The sequence below is a fragment of the Labrus bergylta genome, chromosome 10, assembly GCF_963930695.1.
Source record: "Labrus bergylta chromosome 10, fLabBer1.1, whole genome shotgun sequence".
Taxonomy (NCBI): domain Eukaryota; kingdom Metazoa; phylum Chordata; class Actinopteri; order Labriformes; family Labridae; genus Labrus; species Labrus bergylta.
In genome coordinates, this window is record NC_089204.1 from 29,084,927 (window position 1) to 29,100,923 (window position 15,997).

Consider the following 15,997-nt stretch of genomic DNA (forward strand, 5'->3'; position numbering starts at 1 on the left):
AGTGAGAGAGAGAGAGAGTGAGAGAGAGTGGAGAGAGGGAGTGAGAGAGAGGGAGAGAGAGAGTGAGAGAGAGAGAGTGAGAGAGAGTGGAGAGAGGGAGTGAGAGAGAGGGAGAGAGAGAGTGAGAGAGAGTGAGTGAGAGAGTGAGAGAGAGAGAGAGTGAGAGAGTGAGAGAGTGGAGAGTGAGTGAGAGAGGGTGAGTGAGAGAGAGAGAGGGAGAGAGAGAGTGAGAGAGTGAGTTTGTGCATCATGTTTATGTAAAATCCTTTCAAGATGTTAGACTGACGGACAGTTCTGAAAAATGATTCCTGACGCCAAATTTGGTTGATGATTACCAAGTACATATTATTTGTAAATTATATTAAAATTGTTGTCCTCTCCTCTCCTCGTTTACCCGCTGTGGCATTAACTCTCCGGCATCAAACTGCTGGTGAGAATAGTGGAGTATATTTTGCTGAATTCTTGAAGTTGGTTTTCATGTGTGGCTGAATGTTGTTCTATGTTGTGTATGTTGTGTATCCTATTGTGTCAATAGGAGCTACAAGTAGGGGTATTATGATTTGTTTTGAGTTTGTGTTAAGTTCATCCAGATTGCCAAGAATGCAAACAGAGGGGGGTAGTGAGATGTTGTAATCAAATGTTGGAATGTTGTTTATTGAAATAAATAAATATACACAGACACTTTTAAATGGTTGTATTGACACACAATAAAGAAAGTTTAATCATTTAGTCTGTACACCCAGTATTTGATCTTAAAAGCAGAATATATTTCATAGTGATATATTATATCCAGCGAATAAACGGCTGTCAAATCTCTAGATTCTTATTCATAATATACATTCAATGAATATATTTACAGTCATAGTAAGAAATACATAAATAAACAGAATCCACAGTACTGTAAGAAGCGGACGTCCTCTCTTGGGTACAAAGTGAAGCAGAGGAGCGATGGGTTAAACTTGCTTTCTTTGTAATGGCACTGAGCTGGATACAAGAATGAAGTCGTTTTGTATTCTCAGATGATTTTTGCTGTTTTCCTCATGAGTTCATGTTCCTAATTACAACTTTTTAAAGGTCACATATCCTCCTCCTCCTCTTCAGTTTAAATAAGTCTCAGAGCTCCCCAAAACATGTGTGTGAAGTTTCTTGTTCTAAATCCACTCTGATCCTGTATTTGATCATGTCTATAAACCCCTCTATTTCAGCCCTGCTCAGAACAGGCTGTTTCTGTGTCTGTACCTTTAAATATGTAAATGAGCGGTGTCTGACCACGCCCCCTCTCTGGAAGGTCTCGGGTGTACTCGGTGCTTTCTCGCTCCATGTCCTATTGTTTACAGTGAGAAGGCAGACTCAGAGGGCAGAACAAACACCTAGCTGTGGGAGTGTCACCCACCTGTGGGAGGGGCTACTGCCCTTTGTGATGTCATGAAGGGAAAATCTCCAAACGGCCTGTTTGAGCACACATTTTCTGAAAAGTGGAGCAGGCAGAAGATGGAGAGGATGGACTTTTCTCATCATTGGGGGGTTTGTAGACGGACTAGAGACACATGTTAGAGTTAGAGGAACATGGAGAAGTGTGCAGAACATGTGACCTTTATATCTTCTTTAATAAAGCAACATGTTAATATGGTGATTGCATATCCACCCTGTTCTCTAGATGTAATCACTGCTGGTTCCAGAAAAAGAGATGCCATTGACCAAAATCCCTTCAAAATAAAAGCCCATGAACCAGTACATCACATATTAGCAGCATCCTCCCACTTCCTCTTACAAAGTCTATGGCTACGACTTGTTTTCAGATTAAAAAAAATCAACATTTCTTAACACCGGTTCCAACAAAATCACACAATAAATAGTATGGGGTATCCATCACCAACTGGGCATGATTCTTTTTGCTTTATAGATACAGTATATACAGCAGCCATTTCTCCAAGGCGACCCTCCCATGAGGTGGGCGCAGTTTAGCAACTCGGTAATTCTCAGACTTCAAATGCAGCGGATTAACCTCATCAGCACCCGATCACATGCATGTTATGGGCTTATGTGGATTTGTGGTGTGTGAGAAGTGTTTTCACGAGACGTTCTGAAATATCTCTCACACACAAACACACACACACACACACAGCTCTTCAGATATGTGATTGACAGCTAGGAGGCTAATGATGTAACGACAGAGCAGCTGATTGAGCGCTTGGTGCCATTTTTAGCCTCAGGAAACATCTGCTGCCACACTGAAATAATTGGATGGTATAGGTAGGACGGATTAAAGCGGAGAAAAAAAGTAAAACTTCGATTTGAGAGTGATTATAAAACCCCAACAGAGAGTTTCCTTCCTATTATCCTCTAGTTTTACAGATTTTGTTCTGAGCCTTGAAGCTGAAATTCACAAACTTAACAAGCATGTCTTCCTCTTTCGGAGGCAAATAACAACCGACTGCCTTTGAATCCAGCACTCCCCCTTATCATCCTTTTTGGTTATTGGCTTAGTGAAATCCGTCACAAGATGCATCTACTTGAGAACAGCTTAGTGGATCCGATCCAACATTGTGCGTTTAATCCACACACTCACACCTTGAGCTCTTCCTGCAACAATAATAAGGTGAAATGAAAAGCGTTTTACAGCATGCAGAATTAAATGAGGCGGTGATTCTTTGGCATTACTGGAGTCGGGCTCTGAAGCAGGCAGAGATGTGTTTTCTTGATGACGTCAAGGCCGGTTTTGTCTACTTGAAGAAGCGGCAGAGCAACAGAGGCAGAAGCAGCAGAAGATAATTGAGTCCTGGCAGGCGCGAGGCGAGGCTCGTCACATTGCAGTCGTTGCTGTAGCAGCAGTGAACTCGGACACCTGGGGATCTGTAGCCCTGACTGTTGGCCTGACTGCAGAAAGACTTGTAGGAGCACGACTTCATCACCCCACCTGACAATCAGACGGAAAGAGAAGCCAGTTAGGAAGGTTAAGCGTCTGCTTTACACTAACAAAACCTTAGTTATTTGACTAAACCGCCATAGCTGAAGCTTTAACCTTATTTCCTTCTTAAAGTCTTTCTATGTGATTTTTCACACTTAAATGTAGAAATCAAGTATATCCTCTGAAAATAACTCTGTGAGTCATGACTGTCTACAATGGGTGTAACACCCGAGTCCCACTGTCTGTGATGTTTTCAGAGTTTTCAGAGTCCTATCTTCACTTTGTTTACATCGTCGGGACGGCCGGCTGACTCCTCCCCTCATGTATAAAAGTTGTTTAATTGAGGGACTAGAGGAAAGAAGAATAACATACTGTACTCACTGCTTAACTGTGTTTCTAGATCACGCTCATTTCAGGTAAATTTACATGCAGTGTGAAGATACCAGCATAATAAAGATCTCTAGCATTAGCATGCTAACACAACAATACACCGCTAGTTGTTTTGGTTTCATGCTGGTGCCTTTTAAGCCTTTAATGCATAGTACATAAACACAACCCACCTGATGACAGAATTAAATTTGAGCAATCTGGTGCATCCACCATGTTTCCTTTCACAGGCAAGATCGGATTTATTTTACAATGACATGCCCCCATTCGAGTGTTACGTCTTAGTTTTTCATTCTTAGCTCATATGAAAAGTTGGAGAATCTGGTCTATCTCGGTTGTGACAATTATAGCCAGGAGTAAAGATGATTAAGGTCGATTTCATGTAAACCGTCGTCATGTGAAAATGTAGCGTCCTCATAAAGCAAAATCTGAATTTGGTCCCTATACACACGATGTATGTTGGCTAAAGATTTCTTGTAAAGATATGAAAACACTTCAATCTTATAGAGTATCTGCAGCCACACTGTGCAACACCGATCTCATAATGTTTGTACGACGTGCAGGTACACTGTGTGATAAGGTACCAGGTGAATTTTAAGCTGCGCACAGCGTCATCAGTGTGACAAAAGCTTGGATTGCAGAGTATGCATACATATCGGCAGCTCCGGCACCTTTGTTCTAACCAAGTTCTAACATTTCAGTCTGCAGTTTTATTAGCTAGCTATGCTTTCATTTTGCAAGCGAATCTTCACTGGATGCTAGAATTAGAATAGCTGTTTTTTGACAGGTGAGAGGGGCATGTCTTTCCCACGAGTGGCCGTGGTTTTAGCCCATTTACTGACACATCCAAAGCATCACAAGCAGAGATCGCTGCTTCATTTTTCAGGATTTTGAAACTTCAATTGGTATACTAAGCATTTTTTTCCATTACTGAAGTTTGGCCTGGTGGTTATTAACACAGTCTTCTGTTGTATAAGAAACTTTGAACATGTTTTTTAAGACTTTACATGGAATTTAAATGTAAAATTAGTCGACTTTATTTTGTCAGGAATGAACACATGGTGTCTTCATTAGAGATTGGTCAATAAGGACGAGCAAAGCACTTCATTTCCTTAAAAGCTTCAGACCCCCCTCTGAGTGAGATGTGTCTCCAGACAGCCCCCCGTTCTCCATCACACACACACACACACACACACACACACACACACACACACACACACACACACACACACACACACACACACACACACACACACACACACACACACACACACACACACACACACACACACACAGACGTTTCTAGAAGGAAAGCCAGTAAAGCAAAGGCAGCTTCACTGTCACTGCTGGACTCACTGTCATGGCCGACCACCACAGCGCAGGCATCGGAGTAGCTGGGACACAATTTGGAACCTTGCCGGTTGCAGTCGTTGTTGTTGGAGCCCATGCAGGTGTAGCAACTCAGAGCTTCACCTGTGAGACACAGGGGAAGAAACACTGCTGAAGCACAGACAGATACTCGGACTTAATCCACCACGACTGCATCGCATGTCAGTAGATTCAAAGTTAAGCGATGTCTTGAGAAGCACAAAATACGACACAATATAGAAGGAAGTTTTAAGTATGATTCCTAGATTAGAAATTCTTCTGATACACCTGTTTACTTACTTTTGAGATAAAGAGTCAAAGAGAAGTCTAATTGAGCAAGACTATCTTGCAACTGGAGTACAATTGGCGGGAAATATACATCAGCCGCTGAGAAGTGTTTATGACACTAACGTGCAATTTCCCCACAAAAAAAAAATCTTGCTGATGGTAAAAAAGAAAATGCTCTCTGTCAAATGCGTCAAGTTTTATGCAGAAATTTCTTTTTGTAAATGTCACGGCTGACACATTTGTCCTTTTAAAACCCAAATTTAGACATTTAGAGACATCAGTCCACGTGGTTCCCATGACAACAAGCTGCAGCAGCCCTGGCAGAGACAAAATATGCAATACATCGTTGCATACTCGAGCGATCTCAGTCCCATTTATTGTGAAAATCCATCCATTCATTTAACGTAAACCTATTTCTGTCAGAGCCTTTTTGATGGACATTTCTATCCTTTTTTTAACTTTACAAGTCGAGGTAAAGACTTGTATGTGTAACTAAGGGAAGAGAGCAGTTATTCCTCACTTCATTTTCCACAAATCTTCCTAAAAATCAACCAAATAATGAGACAAGTCCCCTCTGATTTCACAAATAGGCTACATCTTTGTGACCTTCAGCTGAAGCGTCAGGAGCTCACTTCAGCAAATACAACTTTCCGACGTGTCCCTGAAGTCCTCCAGAGGAAGGAGCTGTTACTTCAGAAGTAGCTGACCTTTGTAAAATATCACTTTTAAACGCTTCCCTTTTCAAAAACCATCTCTAAAATGGCCCTTCAGAAAAATGGCCTTTAATGCCGCTTTCTTAAGAGGATCAAACGGAAAAAGCTGCTCTTATAGGAAATCACAGACGGCATCAAAAGAAATCTTTGTGGACGTACATCTCTTGTCTCGGCTGTCAAAATAACCTCCAGCAGCTCTAATCAAACCAGCAAAACAACTTAACGAGGCGGTAATTCATTCCTTAATTCATCATTCAACATATGAGCACGACTTCAACAGAGGAACAACGAGAACACACAAAAATAGCAAGCATTTCTTTTTAAATTTAAATAATTGATCTCATTAATTTGCGTTTATTTGCCCCCCACCCCCTTTGTGTTGACATGGCGAGGCAAAATGCCCCCTGCTGTTTTTTGCAGTTGACCCCAGTCTATCCCCGCACAGCACAGCACAGCCGCTCCATCACATGCTGTAAAGTCTTTAGCCTGCAGGCCTATTAAGAGATTAGCTTGCTGGGAATGCATGCTGGTTACAGAGGAGGAAGACAGACTGCAGGGAGACAAACCGCAGATGAATTAGCGGAGAAATGAGCAGCAATTAGAACAACAGCTTCACTGGAAAGGCTTGCTGCAAAATAGTCTTTTAAAGAGCTGCAACGCTTTGTCTCAAAGTTCAATGATGGCAGCCGTCGTCTCAAGATTTGAAAGTGATTCATGCGATAGAGTTCTGCATTTTTTTTTTAATTAAACAAAGTCTTGGAAGTTTCAGAGTGGCAAAGGAAGAAAACCTGGAGGGACAAGGCAACCACATCTGAATGACAAAAGTGGTGAACAAAAGGTAGAGCACAGGTCTGACAGGGTGGGGGTGGGGCGGGGGGGAGAGAGGATCCAGGAAAATGAAAGATTATGATAAATAAAATCCGGTTCTTACTGTTGGTCGCCAGCAGAATGAAAGAAAGCAGCAGCAGCGGGCAGTACAGGTCGGGTCTCATGGTGCTGTTGGTCCTCCTGGTCGTCCTGATCATACACAGAAAAGCAGGTTGTTTGTTCCTGAAAGCCCCCCCTGAGTTTAATCTGAGGTATCTGATGGGTTAAAATCCCTCCTTCACTGACCACCAGATTAACACCCCCTCCAACAGGGACCCCCTCAGCTCTGTGCTGCTTCCTCAGCCTGGGATGGGCAAAAGACGCTGGGCCAAGTGTTCATCCTGCACCTTTCACCTCTGCTTATGGCCACGCCCATCCGGAGTCCCGCCCTATCTTGTCTTCCGCCCCTGTAACCACCTGGTCCAGCCCTTACATCATCCTGCTGCTGCTGCTGCACGACCGGTCACTATAAATCTATTAAAGTAAAAGTCAATATACACAGGAATATGTATGGAGCCAGTTCTCACTTACCAAGCACCAAAAATGTAATGAATTGCTCTCCTCTAAAATGTTCCTGCAATAACTTTACTGCTAACTGATGCGTCCCGTTTTCTCTCCAAGACGTCCATCGTCTTTTCTGAACATAAATCAATCAATCATTATTTGTATAGCACCAATTCACCAACAACAAGTGTTATCTCGAGGCGATTTACAAAAAGAGCAAATTGGATAATATGCAGGAAGGATTTCTCCTTTGTATTCCTCTCGTTCCTGTTGTCCACACTTCCTTGCTATGAGGATGAATGAGGACAGCGGTGGTTTAGGGGACGACACAGTCTGATGATGGAGGCTAGGCGTCAGGGACGTCGGGTGGTAGTAGTGCCAGATCACCTTGCTGAAGGTTGGGGCACTTTTATATCTTTGTTTTATTGAAATGCTTTATTTATAAAGTTATTACTAGCGGTAGTAATTAAAGGTTTCCATTGGATGTGCAGAGTCCCTCTGCACCTTTAAGATAGAGCTAAAGAGCCAGCTCTTTCATGAATACCTACTAACTTAATGATGATGGTCTCCATATTATTGATGATGATGATGGTAATGACGATGGTTTTTGTTTGATAACGATGACTTATAAGATGGTTTCTATACTGATTAGAGCTCTCAAGAACTGCCCTCAATGTTGTGCTTTGCCTCTGGTCACTTCCTGTCAGCACCTGTGTGTCCAATCAGACTCAAAGCTGATCGTTTGCTCTTACTGACATTGTTCCCTTTTTTCTAGATCCTTGCTTGTGTTGTACTTACTCTCTGATGTACGTCGCTTTGGATAAAAGAGTCTGCTAAGTGAATTGTAGAAACACTATCTGAAAACAGAAAGTTGAAATTTTCCAAGGTCAAAGAACCCTGGATCATTGTCCACCATGTATGATATCTCACGTCATGTGGAAGCCTCTCCACCTTCCCGTGGGATAGTGTAGCATGCGAGACAGGAAGCAAAAAAAGACCCAACGTGCTGTATTGCCATCTTTTATTGCACTTTGTAAGCAGATGCTGTACAGGAGCTGTGCAGAGAAGACTTCTTCCTCAGTGTGACACAAACGACCATAGCAGGACTAGGACATCCAAAACATTAAATGACTCCTGGTCACAACAGGAATACAGTCACAAGATTAGTTTGCTTTATATCAAAATAAAATCCAAAATATAAGTCCCACAATTTCATTGAGAAAGCTACAATAAGTATGACAATTATCTACAAGGGTTTAAGTGAGGGGAGCGACGAGGCGGGAGGGCGTCAGAATAACTTTTTTAAAAAAGGATGCAGAGGAATCTTTTTCATACTTTGCTACAGTACACTATATACAAACGTTAACATTGTTCTGTCTCTCTCACATGCAGGAGGTTATTGTGATCGTTTGTGTTCTCTTTGTGGTGCATCGATATTTTTAAGACTCTTTCTAAGTCGCTGTTTAGTCAAAGTGTCCGTCTCTCATATTGAAAAGGAAACAACAACTACAGGAGCAGGTAAACAGTCTTCACCCTCAGTGGCTGTCATGGCAACGTCATAGATAATTTAATCCCACAAACAACGCTCTCATTTTCTCATTATCATACACACACTCACACACATTTAGAATCAGTGATATGATACATTTTCTAAGACCAGACCCCCCTGATACAGTACAGAACACTGACACATCAAAAAATGTACAGAGTGATTAAGAGGAGCGTCTCCTGGGGATCCCGCTCAGTAGGAAATCAAGCCAAAGACCCTCTTTGTCCTTTAAAGTCCGTAAAGTCCTTGGAAGAGTGGAAAAGGTTACTTGTTATGATTCTGCTTCATTTGGTTAAGGAGTGTTTCCAAAAAACTGCTAAATTTCTCTACGAGGTTTGGCTTGGGCGCGGTAAGGCCGCTAACTCCTCCCCATCTTGGCGATCAGCTCGTCACAGATCTTTGTCAGCTCCTCGATCTCTTTGTTCTGGGAAAAAAAAAGTAAAACGTTTTAAGGTTATCACCTGAAGAAGACCTCTGATAAAAACATAGTGATCCAATGAAAACTTTCTGTGGCAATCAAGCAAGTTTGTGGGTATAAAAAAAAGTACTGCATTTCATATGCTTTAAAGGAGCAGTATGTAACTCTGACCCCCTAGTGTTTAAAATGGGTACTGCAGTCTAAATTCTAAACATTGTAGAGAGCTGTCCCCCGAACCCCCCCCTCTAGAGTGGATGCTCACTCAGGTCACCATGTGGTGGACTCTGAAGCTTCAGTGTTTATCCAGCTCTGCATGGGTCTGTAAACCTTTCTGTGTTCTAACCTCTCTCCATTTTTCAAAAGCATCTCCAATATTGATCCTAGTTTGAGCACGTTTCTGCTCGTGGAGCTTATTAGAAACATGCAGAGGCTTTTTAGGTCGGGTACAATCACTTCTATCTGAACCACTTCTCTTGACCGCTTCCATCACTGCAACACCTGTTGACCTGATAACTGCTCTCATATCTGACAAACCGAGGGGCGTCCAAAACGGCTGTGTGGGGGGTCACCTTAAAACTGTCTACCTTCTGTGGTCCAAACAAATCCAGAGCATTCAGGAGCAGAATCTAAAGTTAGAAGGAGGACATACTGGCTGCTGCATTGTTGTCAGAGAAGCCAGCACTTCAACATAGCATGTTTCCTTAATGATCAGATAGTAAGATACCTTTATCATTTTAGTACACATCTTACTGGTTGCTCCTTTAATAGCTATTAAAATAGCTTACTTACATTGTTGCAGTGGCCCCACAAAAACTAAATCCAAAGACTAAAATAATTATGATTACATAAAAACAGAGCGGACATCTAACTGACCTTTTGTTCCAAAGTACGCTCCAGAGAGTCCACCTTCATCTGCTCCTTCCTCACGCTGGCCTGGTAGGCGGCCTGCTCCTGCTTCGCCTTAACTCGCACCTGAGCTATCTCTGAATTGGCCCTGAAATCAAACCAGTGATACAATGAGAACCAAGGACTCTATATAAACCATCTATAGCACATGGGGTAAAGTATTGGGAAATGGCATTCAAGGCAAAAGGTTCGTGTTCACATTATATTCAATATATATTTTGAGGATTATTGTAGGGGACACTGGTAGTTCTGGTAAAATGCAACTTTTACCAGCATTTGAGCATGTAAGTGTGTCTGCATGTATTAGAAATATGCACATCAGGATGCATGGGGGTTGGGAGTTTTTGTCCCGTGCAGGGTGAGAGCTTTAATCTTCCTGAGTCAAAGCAGGTGAGGGAGGAGGAAATTGTGCTGCTTGCATTTCCATGTGACAAAAGCTGTGTTCCTCGTTGCTCCAGGTGTAAGATAACAGACTCAGAAGTCACCTCTGTGTGACCTCAGAAGTCTTTCAAAGTCTTATTTAAAGTTATGTTTGCAATTTCAGCCTTATGAATGTGAGTTTGTGGTTTGTGTTTTTTTATGTCCTTAGTGGTAAATGTAAGTGTGATATAACGAGAGTCTCACCTGTCTAGTTTCTCCTCTGCATGGATCTTCAGGGCTTGGTAGCGCTGCTCCTCCTTACGGACCCGGGACAGATACTCTTGAGCACATTTCTTCAGAACCTCTTCATTCTAAAAAAAAATAAACACATTTAATTACCCGCCAGAAGGGGCATAAAATCATTGTGTTTTTTGAAGATTTCCAAGGCCGATCTCGCCGAAGTAGAGACGGCTCATTAGAGGTGGATAATGTGTCACCTTTCTGTAGCCCTCCAGAACATCTTTCATCTTCTCGTAGCGTCTGAAGAGGTCGGCCAGGGACTTCTCCACCGAGTTGAGGTCGGAGAGCGCCTGGTCCTTCTCCATGATCAGCTGCTGGATGGTGTGATGGGACAGAGACTTCTCCTTCTGGTCATCCTCTGAAGGATACACACACACACACACACACACACACACACACACACACACACAGTAGATCAGATCATCAGTGTGTGTGCTAAAGGATGGAAAACCTCTTAGCGGACATACAGCCAAACATTTTATTTAACTTTTTTTCCCCACAGTAATAACGAGTCATTTCTGGTTGTTTTCTTGTGACCTTGACTTATTTTATGTCATTAACCCTTTTCTGCATGTGCCGTATCTAAGCTCCCGTCTTTGTACATTCATATTGATTCAGCGACGGGTGTAATATTGGCGTTCCCAGTCTTTGAATTTGCATTTCATGAGCTTCACATACACACACTGTTAGACATGCGCACACACACAGACACACACACACTCCCCTGAAACCATAAGGCCTTTGTTACTACCTCCAAAGACGGTACAGAGGGGGGATAATTTCTTCCCCTTATTACGGCTCTGCAACATTCAGATTGAAGGCAAAAACGTTACAGGGGGGCTGCTTGAAACGGCGGGCTAAACAGATCTATTATCTCAAGATAACGACACAGATCCTCTTGTCATGAGTTTACTTCTTGAGATCTTGAGGGAAATAAAGGAACTGAAATGAACTCATCACAGGAGCCGCGCCTAGCTAGCTTAGATGAGCTGAGTGAGCTCCCGTCATTTTCTCAGAGCGAGAATAATTTGAGGTGGGTCAAAGCGAAACACCCAACAACGTTAGATAAAGAACCAGCGTTGTTATTCCAAGATAATGACATAAATAATCTGACTGAAAAACAACCACAATGTACTCGTTATCAAAAGGAAGCAGTTAAAAAAGAATGTTTGCCTGCGTGTCCTCTGTCTGATGTAGTGGCTTAAACATATACACATAAAAACAAACATTTGACCTTTGACAATACATCACAATGTAATCATGGGTTAGTATGAGTGTACAGTATTTATACTACACTTTATGAAGATGTATATCTGACAAACCAATGCAGCATGCAGACAAAAACACGGAACGATGGGAGATTTCCTGCAGAGGTAACAGACGTACACATACTTTTGTTTTTCTTCAGCTGTGATTTCCTGACACATTTTTACTTTTCTGCGTTTTTGCACAAACATCTGTACTGTCTCCTCAAAACTTCCCTGATACTGTTCGAGTGTGTAAACCAGAATCAGAATCAGAAATACTTTATTAATCCCAGGGGGAAATTTGTTTGCGACAGTTGATCATAACACCAAAATAAATAAATAATACCATCGAGACAAAGCTGGCTCCGCCTTAATGAGTTTTTCTAGATCCTTCAGTATGACATTGCAAAGCTCCTCCCAGCTTTTCCTTTCCCGTCACAAGCTTAGGAGTCCAACCTGCTCAGCTCGCTGATTCTGCAGGAAGTATGTTTGCCAACATGTACAAAATGCAGATGTGCATGGAATAGTTTCCTTGGCTGTTTATGCACATCACAAGATATGTGTTTACCACCCTTTGCTAATGTTAGCGCTCTTTAGTTAGCTCGTAGCTTCACATGCGACTGTGATCTAAAAACTCTTACTAACATCCAAATAATCAGTGAGTATGTTCTTCTTCTTCTCTCTAGTTCTTGACTAAAACAGCTTTTATACACAAGGGGAGGAGCCGGCCGTCCCGTCCATGTAAACACGGCTCTGACAACAACACAGCCAGCGGGACTCGAGCTTCTCCCTCATTGTAGACAGTCAGGACTCAGAGACACATTTACACAGGACACACTTTATGATTTATTTATGAGGAACATGTCGCACATTCTGACGAAACATCGGGACTATAAAGAGTGCAGCTGACTAGACGATGTAAAAAGAGTCCATCAGATTTAAATGCTTCACATACAAGATGAAATGCAACAAAACGCACAAACAAACGTCAGTGAATGAGATGAAGAGAGAGAGAGAGCACGTCTGCTCCCCTCTCTGACGGACGGACGGACGGGTGGAAAGATGTGAGCTGAAACAAGTGAAGGACGACGCCGCGTTACTCACCTGGCATGCCTGTCAGGGTTATCAAACAGTGAAGGGGGGCAAAGATGGGAGCAGAAAAGAAAAAGAAGGGACCGTGTTAAGTCAAGCTGGGAGGGCAGCACAGGTGAGAGAGCCGAGTGTGTTAAGACAGAAGCAGAGACAGGTCGATCCGTTTTGTGACGGTGCTTTAATGAGAAAATTAAGACAGCTGCGGGAAAAAAATCAAACGTTCAGGAATGCTCAGAGCTGGTGAAGTGGATGAGAGCAGCGGGAGTTATGCAGAGAGTGACCCTGCAAAGGGATTTAATGAGTCCAGAGAAGCTGGACGGGAGTGTGAAGAGGTGAGCATGTCGGCCCCTCTGAAGACATCGGGGTTCATACAAGTCGAACATGAAAAGTGAGCACAAAGCAGAGCTAGCTCGTGTCAGAGGATTAGAGACAGACTTAAAGTTAGTGTCACACAAAGACCTTTTTACACGATCGTTTTCTCAGTTTGTTAAATCAACATGTGCTGCAGTGATGGCAGAGTATTTAAATAACAAATTCAACGTGTGCTGCAAACTCAGCGGGTCCTGTAACACGGGATGAACGCTCAGGTTTTATAATGCATTGACAAAGAGTGTTGAACTTTGAACTCACCTATCATCTGAGCAATCGTCTTCTCATACTCTGAAACGATCCTCCTGTGGAAGACAAGACGAAGACTATCAGAATATGGAAGAGTTGATATCAGTTAAACACATTATTTCAAGGCAAGGCAAGTTTATTTATGTCGCACATTTCAACAACAAGGCGATTCAAAGTGCTTCACACAAGACATCAAAAGCATCATGACAGAGGAAAGAAAAGAAACATTAAAATAGAACATTTAAAAATCACTGAAATTATTAAATCTGAACATATGTTCAAATAAAAATAATTCAAATGAAATTAATTGAAATAAATAAAGCAAAAATATAAAAAGAGTTAAAAGTTACAGTGCAGAGTTAAAATTTCCAGGGGGATATTGACCCTTTGTTGGCTCTTTGACTGGTTTGCTGACCACCAATCAGAAAGCTCCCCTCTCATAGCAACCGTTGCTGGGCTACTTCCTGTTGGATAAACTTTGGCCTGGGCTGAGTCTTTTCAGTGCGTTTCAGTGATTCTTTTTAATTTTTTTTAAGATTTGTTTTGGGGCTTTAATGGAGAGATAGGATAGTGGATAGAGTCGGTTATCAGGGACAGAGAGAGAGAGTAGGGAAGGACATGCGGGAAATGAGCCACAGGCTGGATTCGAACCTGGGCCGCCCGCTTGGAAGACCATAGCCTCTGTACATGGGGCGCGCGCACTAACCCCGTTTCAGTGAAATTTTTACCTAAATTTAGTGACCAAACATGGTTGAAAGTGTGACTTAGTTGGAATACCAGGCAGTATTTTTCATCCTGTTCCATGAAGTGAAGGAATGTTGTTTATGTCATTGATTATATGACTGATGGCTGAATGATGGTGCAGTGGTTAGCGCCTCACAGCGAGGAGGTTCCTGGTTTGAATCCCCGTCTGACAGGAGTCTCTCTGTGTGGAGTCTGCATGTTCTCCTCGTGCATGTGTGGGTTCTCTCCGGCTTCCTCCCACAGTCCAAAGACATGCTCGTTAGGTTAACTGGAGACTAAATTGCCCGTAGGTGTGAATGTGAGTGTGGCTGGTTGTCTCTATATGTCAGCTCTGTGATTGGCTGTTGTACCCCGTCTGTCTCCCAATAACAGCTGGGATCGCCTCCAGGCCCCCATGTCCCCGAACGGGAGACAGCAGTATAGATAATAAATGTATGGATTGATGGTTATATGACTGATATTTAAAACATATAAACGTCTAGCATCAAGCTATAATGATGTTCTGTTTGCTGATTTAAGTTACCAACCCAGCAGTACGAGCAGCGCTGACGTGTGACAGCTCCTTTTGGCTGAGACAGTAAATGAGGCGTCTGTCTTTTTCCGCATCGATCTGTCGCACTTAACTCTAATTGATGCTGCTGTGATTGTCACATTGTGCACATAACTCTCAGCTGTGTATTGACGGCCATGTTGCCGACGTTTAGAGGATGTTTCAGACCGCTGGCTCCAGAAATGTTGAGAGGTAGGTCAGAGGTGAGACGGGTAGCAGCCACAGGAGGACAGCTAGCGTTAGCTCACATCGCTAGCATCAGACGTGGATCATATTTTAAATGATTTTAACAACGAGATTTTGAGTTCTCCTCAAACACCCTCCTGTATCTCTGTCCTTGGTTTTAAAATGTTTCCCATGTTGAGTAGGCTTAGTTTGAAGTTTCAGGTATCCTCTAATGTAATCTTTTTATTCCTTTATTAATCTGAACCCTGCATCCAGTTTCCCCTTTAAACAGCTCATATTCTGCCCTTTTTGGGGTTCATATATTTAATCTATGTTCCTACTTTTGTACGTTCACAATATCTAAAGTTAAAAAAAGTGTCTGTTTTCATGAACTGCTCCTCCTTGCTCCCTCTCCGCTCTGAGTCCGTCAGCTACACTCTGTTGAGCCCACACTGTTAGACCCCATGTGGGCCAAGTCTGCTCTGATTGGTCTGCCGATCCGCTCTGTCGTCATTGGTCAGTTGCTCACACGAATGCAGCCACTGGCTCCGTCCGAGGGGAGCATAAACATTAGCACATTAGCACTACTGTGCTACCGCAGGCTGCAGCATATCGTGGGCGTGCTACAGAAGTTAATGGGCGTGCAACATGAGCTGCAGGGCCACAACGAGCCAATGGGCTTAGATCAGTGATCTCACACTGACAATGACGTCGGACTGACACATTTTTATCGAGGGGGGCTAGAACCGAGCGTTAGATGCAGCTAATGCTACAGCTAACAGGAGGACGTAGGAGAAGCCGCGTTTCCACAGACTTTGAATTTTTGCACATAGATGTTCCTAAACATGCACAGGACACTTGGAAAACACACTAAAGAGCAAATAAAACCAGAAAAAGAAGAATATGGGACCTCTAAGTCTTCTTTCCAGAAGTCCCCCCCCCCCCCCCCCCTCTCAAAGCCAGCAACCATCTTAGTCCAATAGGAAGCCTCGTTTTTGGTTAAAGCAGGTTGC

General features: G+C 42.8%; 2 protein-coding genes across 20 annotated transcripts in view; both read right to left on the reverse strand.

The window, feature by feature from the left end:
- Positions 1-1,402: 1,402 nt before the first annotated feature.
- ly6pge (lymphocyte antigen 6 family member pge) lies at positions 1,403-6,854 on the reverse strand. The gene is made up of 3 exons (XM_065959577.1): positions 6,596-6,854; positions 4,652-4,768; positions 1,403-2,917 (listed from the first exon to the last, which is right to left on the reverse strand). Exons 1-3 carry the CDS (start codon positions 6,687-6,689, stop codon positions 2,724-2,726), a joined length of 405 nt encoding a protein of 134 aa, XP_065815649.1. The 5' UTR covers positions 6,690-6,854; the 3' UTR covers positions 1,403-2,723.
- Positions 6,855-8,039: 1,185 nt separating this feature from the next.
- The window catches only part of tacc2 (transforming, acidic coiled-coil containing protein 2), a 57,923-nt gene continuing 49,965 nt past the window's right edge, over positions 8,040-15,997 (reverse strand). For all 19 annotated transcript variants that reach the window (XM_065959573.1, XM_065959564.1, XM_065959570.1 and 16 more), the window contains 5 exons: positions 13,538-13,581; positions 10,766-10,926; positions 10,533-10,639; positions 9,876-9,996; positions 8,040-9,008 (listed from right to left, as the gene is read on the reverse strand). In XM_065959573.1, coding sequence (XP_065815645.1) covers positions 8,943-9,008; positions 9,876-9,996; positions 10,533-10,639; positions 10,766-10,926; positions 13,538-13,581 — 499 coding nt within the window. In that variant the 3' untranslated portion in view covers positions 8,040-8,942. The remainder of the gene's footprint in view (positions 9,009-9,875; positions 9,997-10,532; positions 10,640-10,765; positions 10,927-13,537; positions 13,582-15,997) is intronic.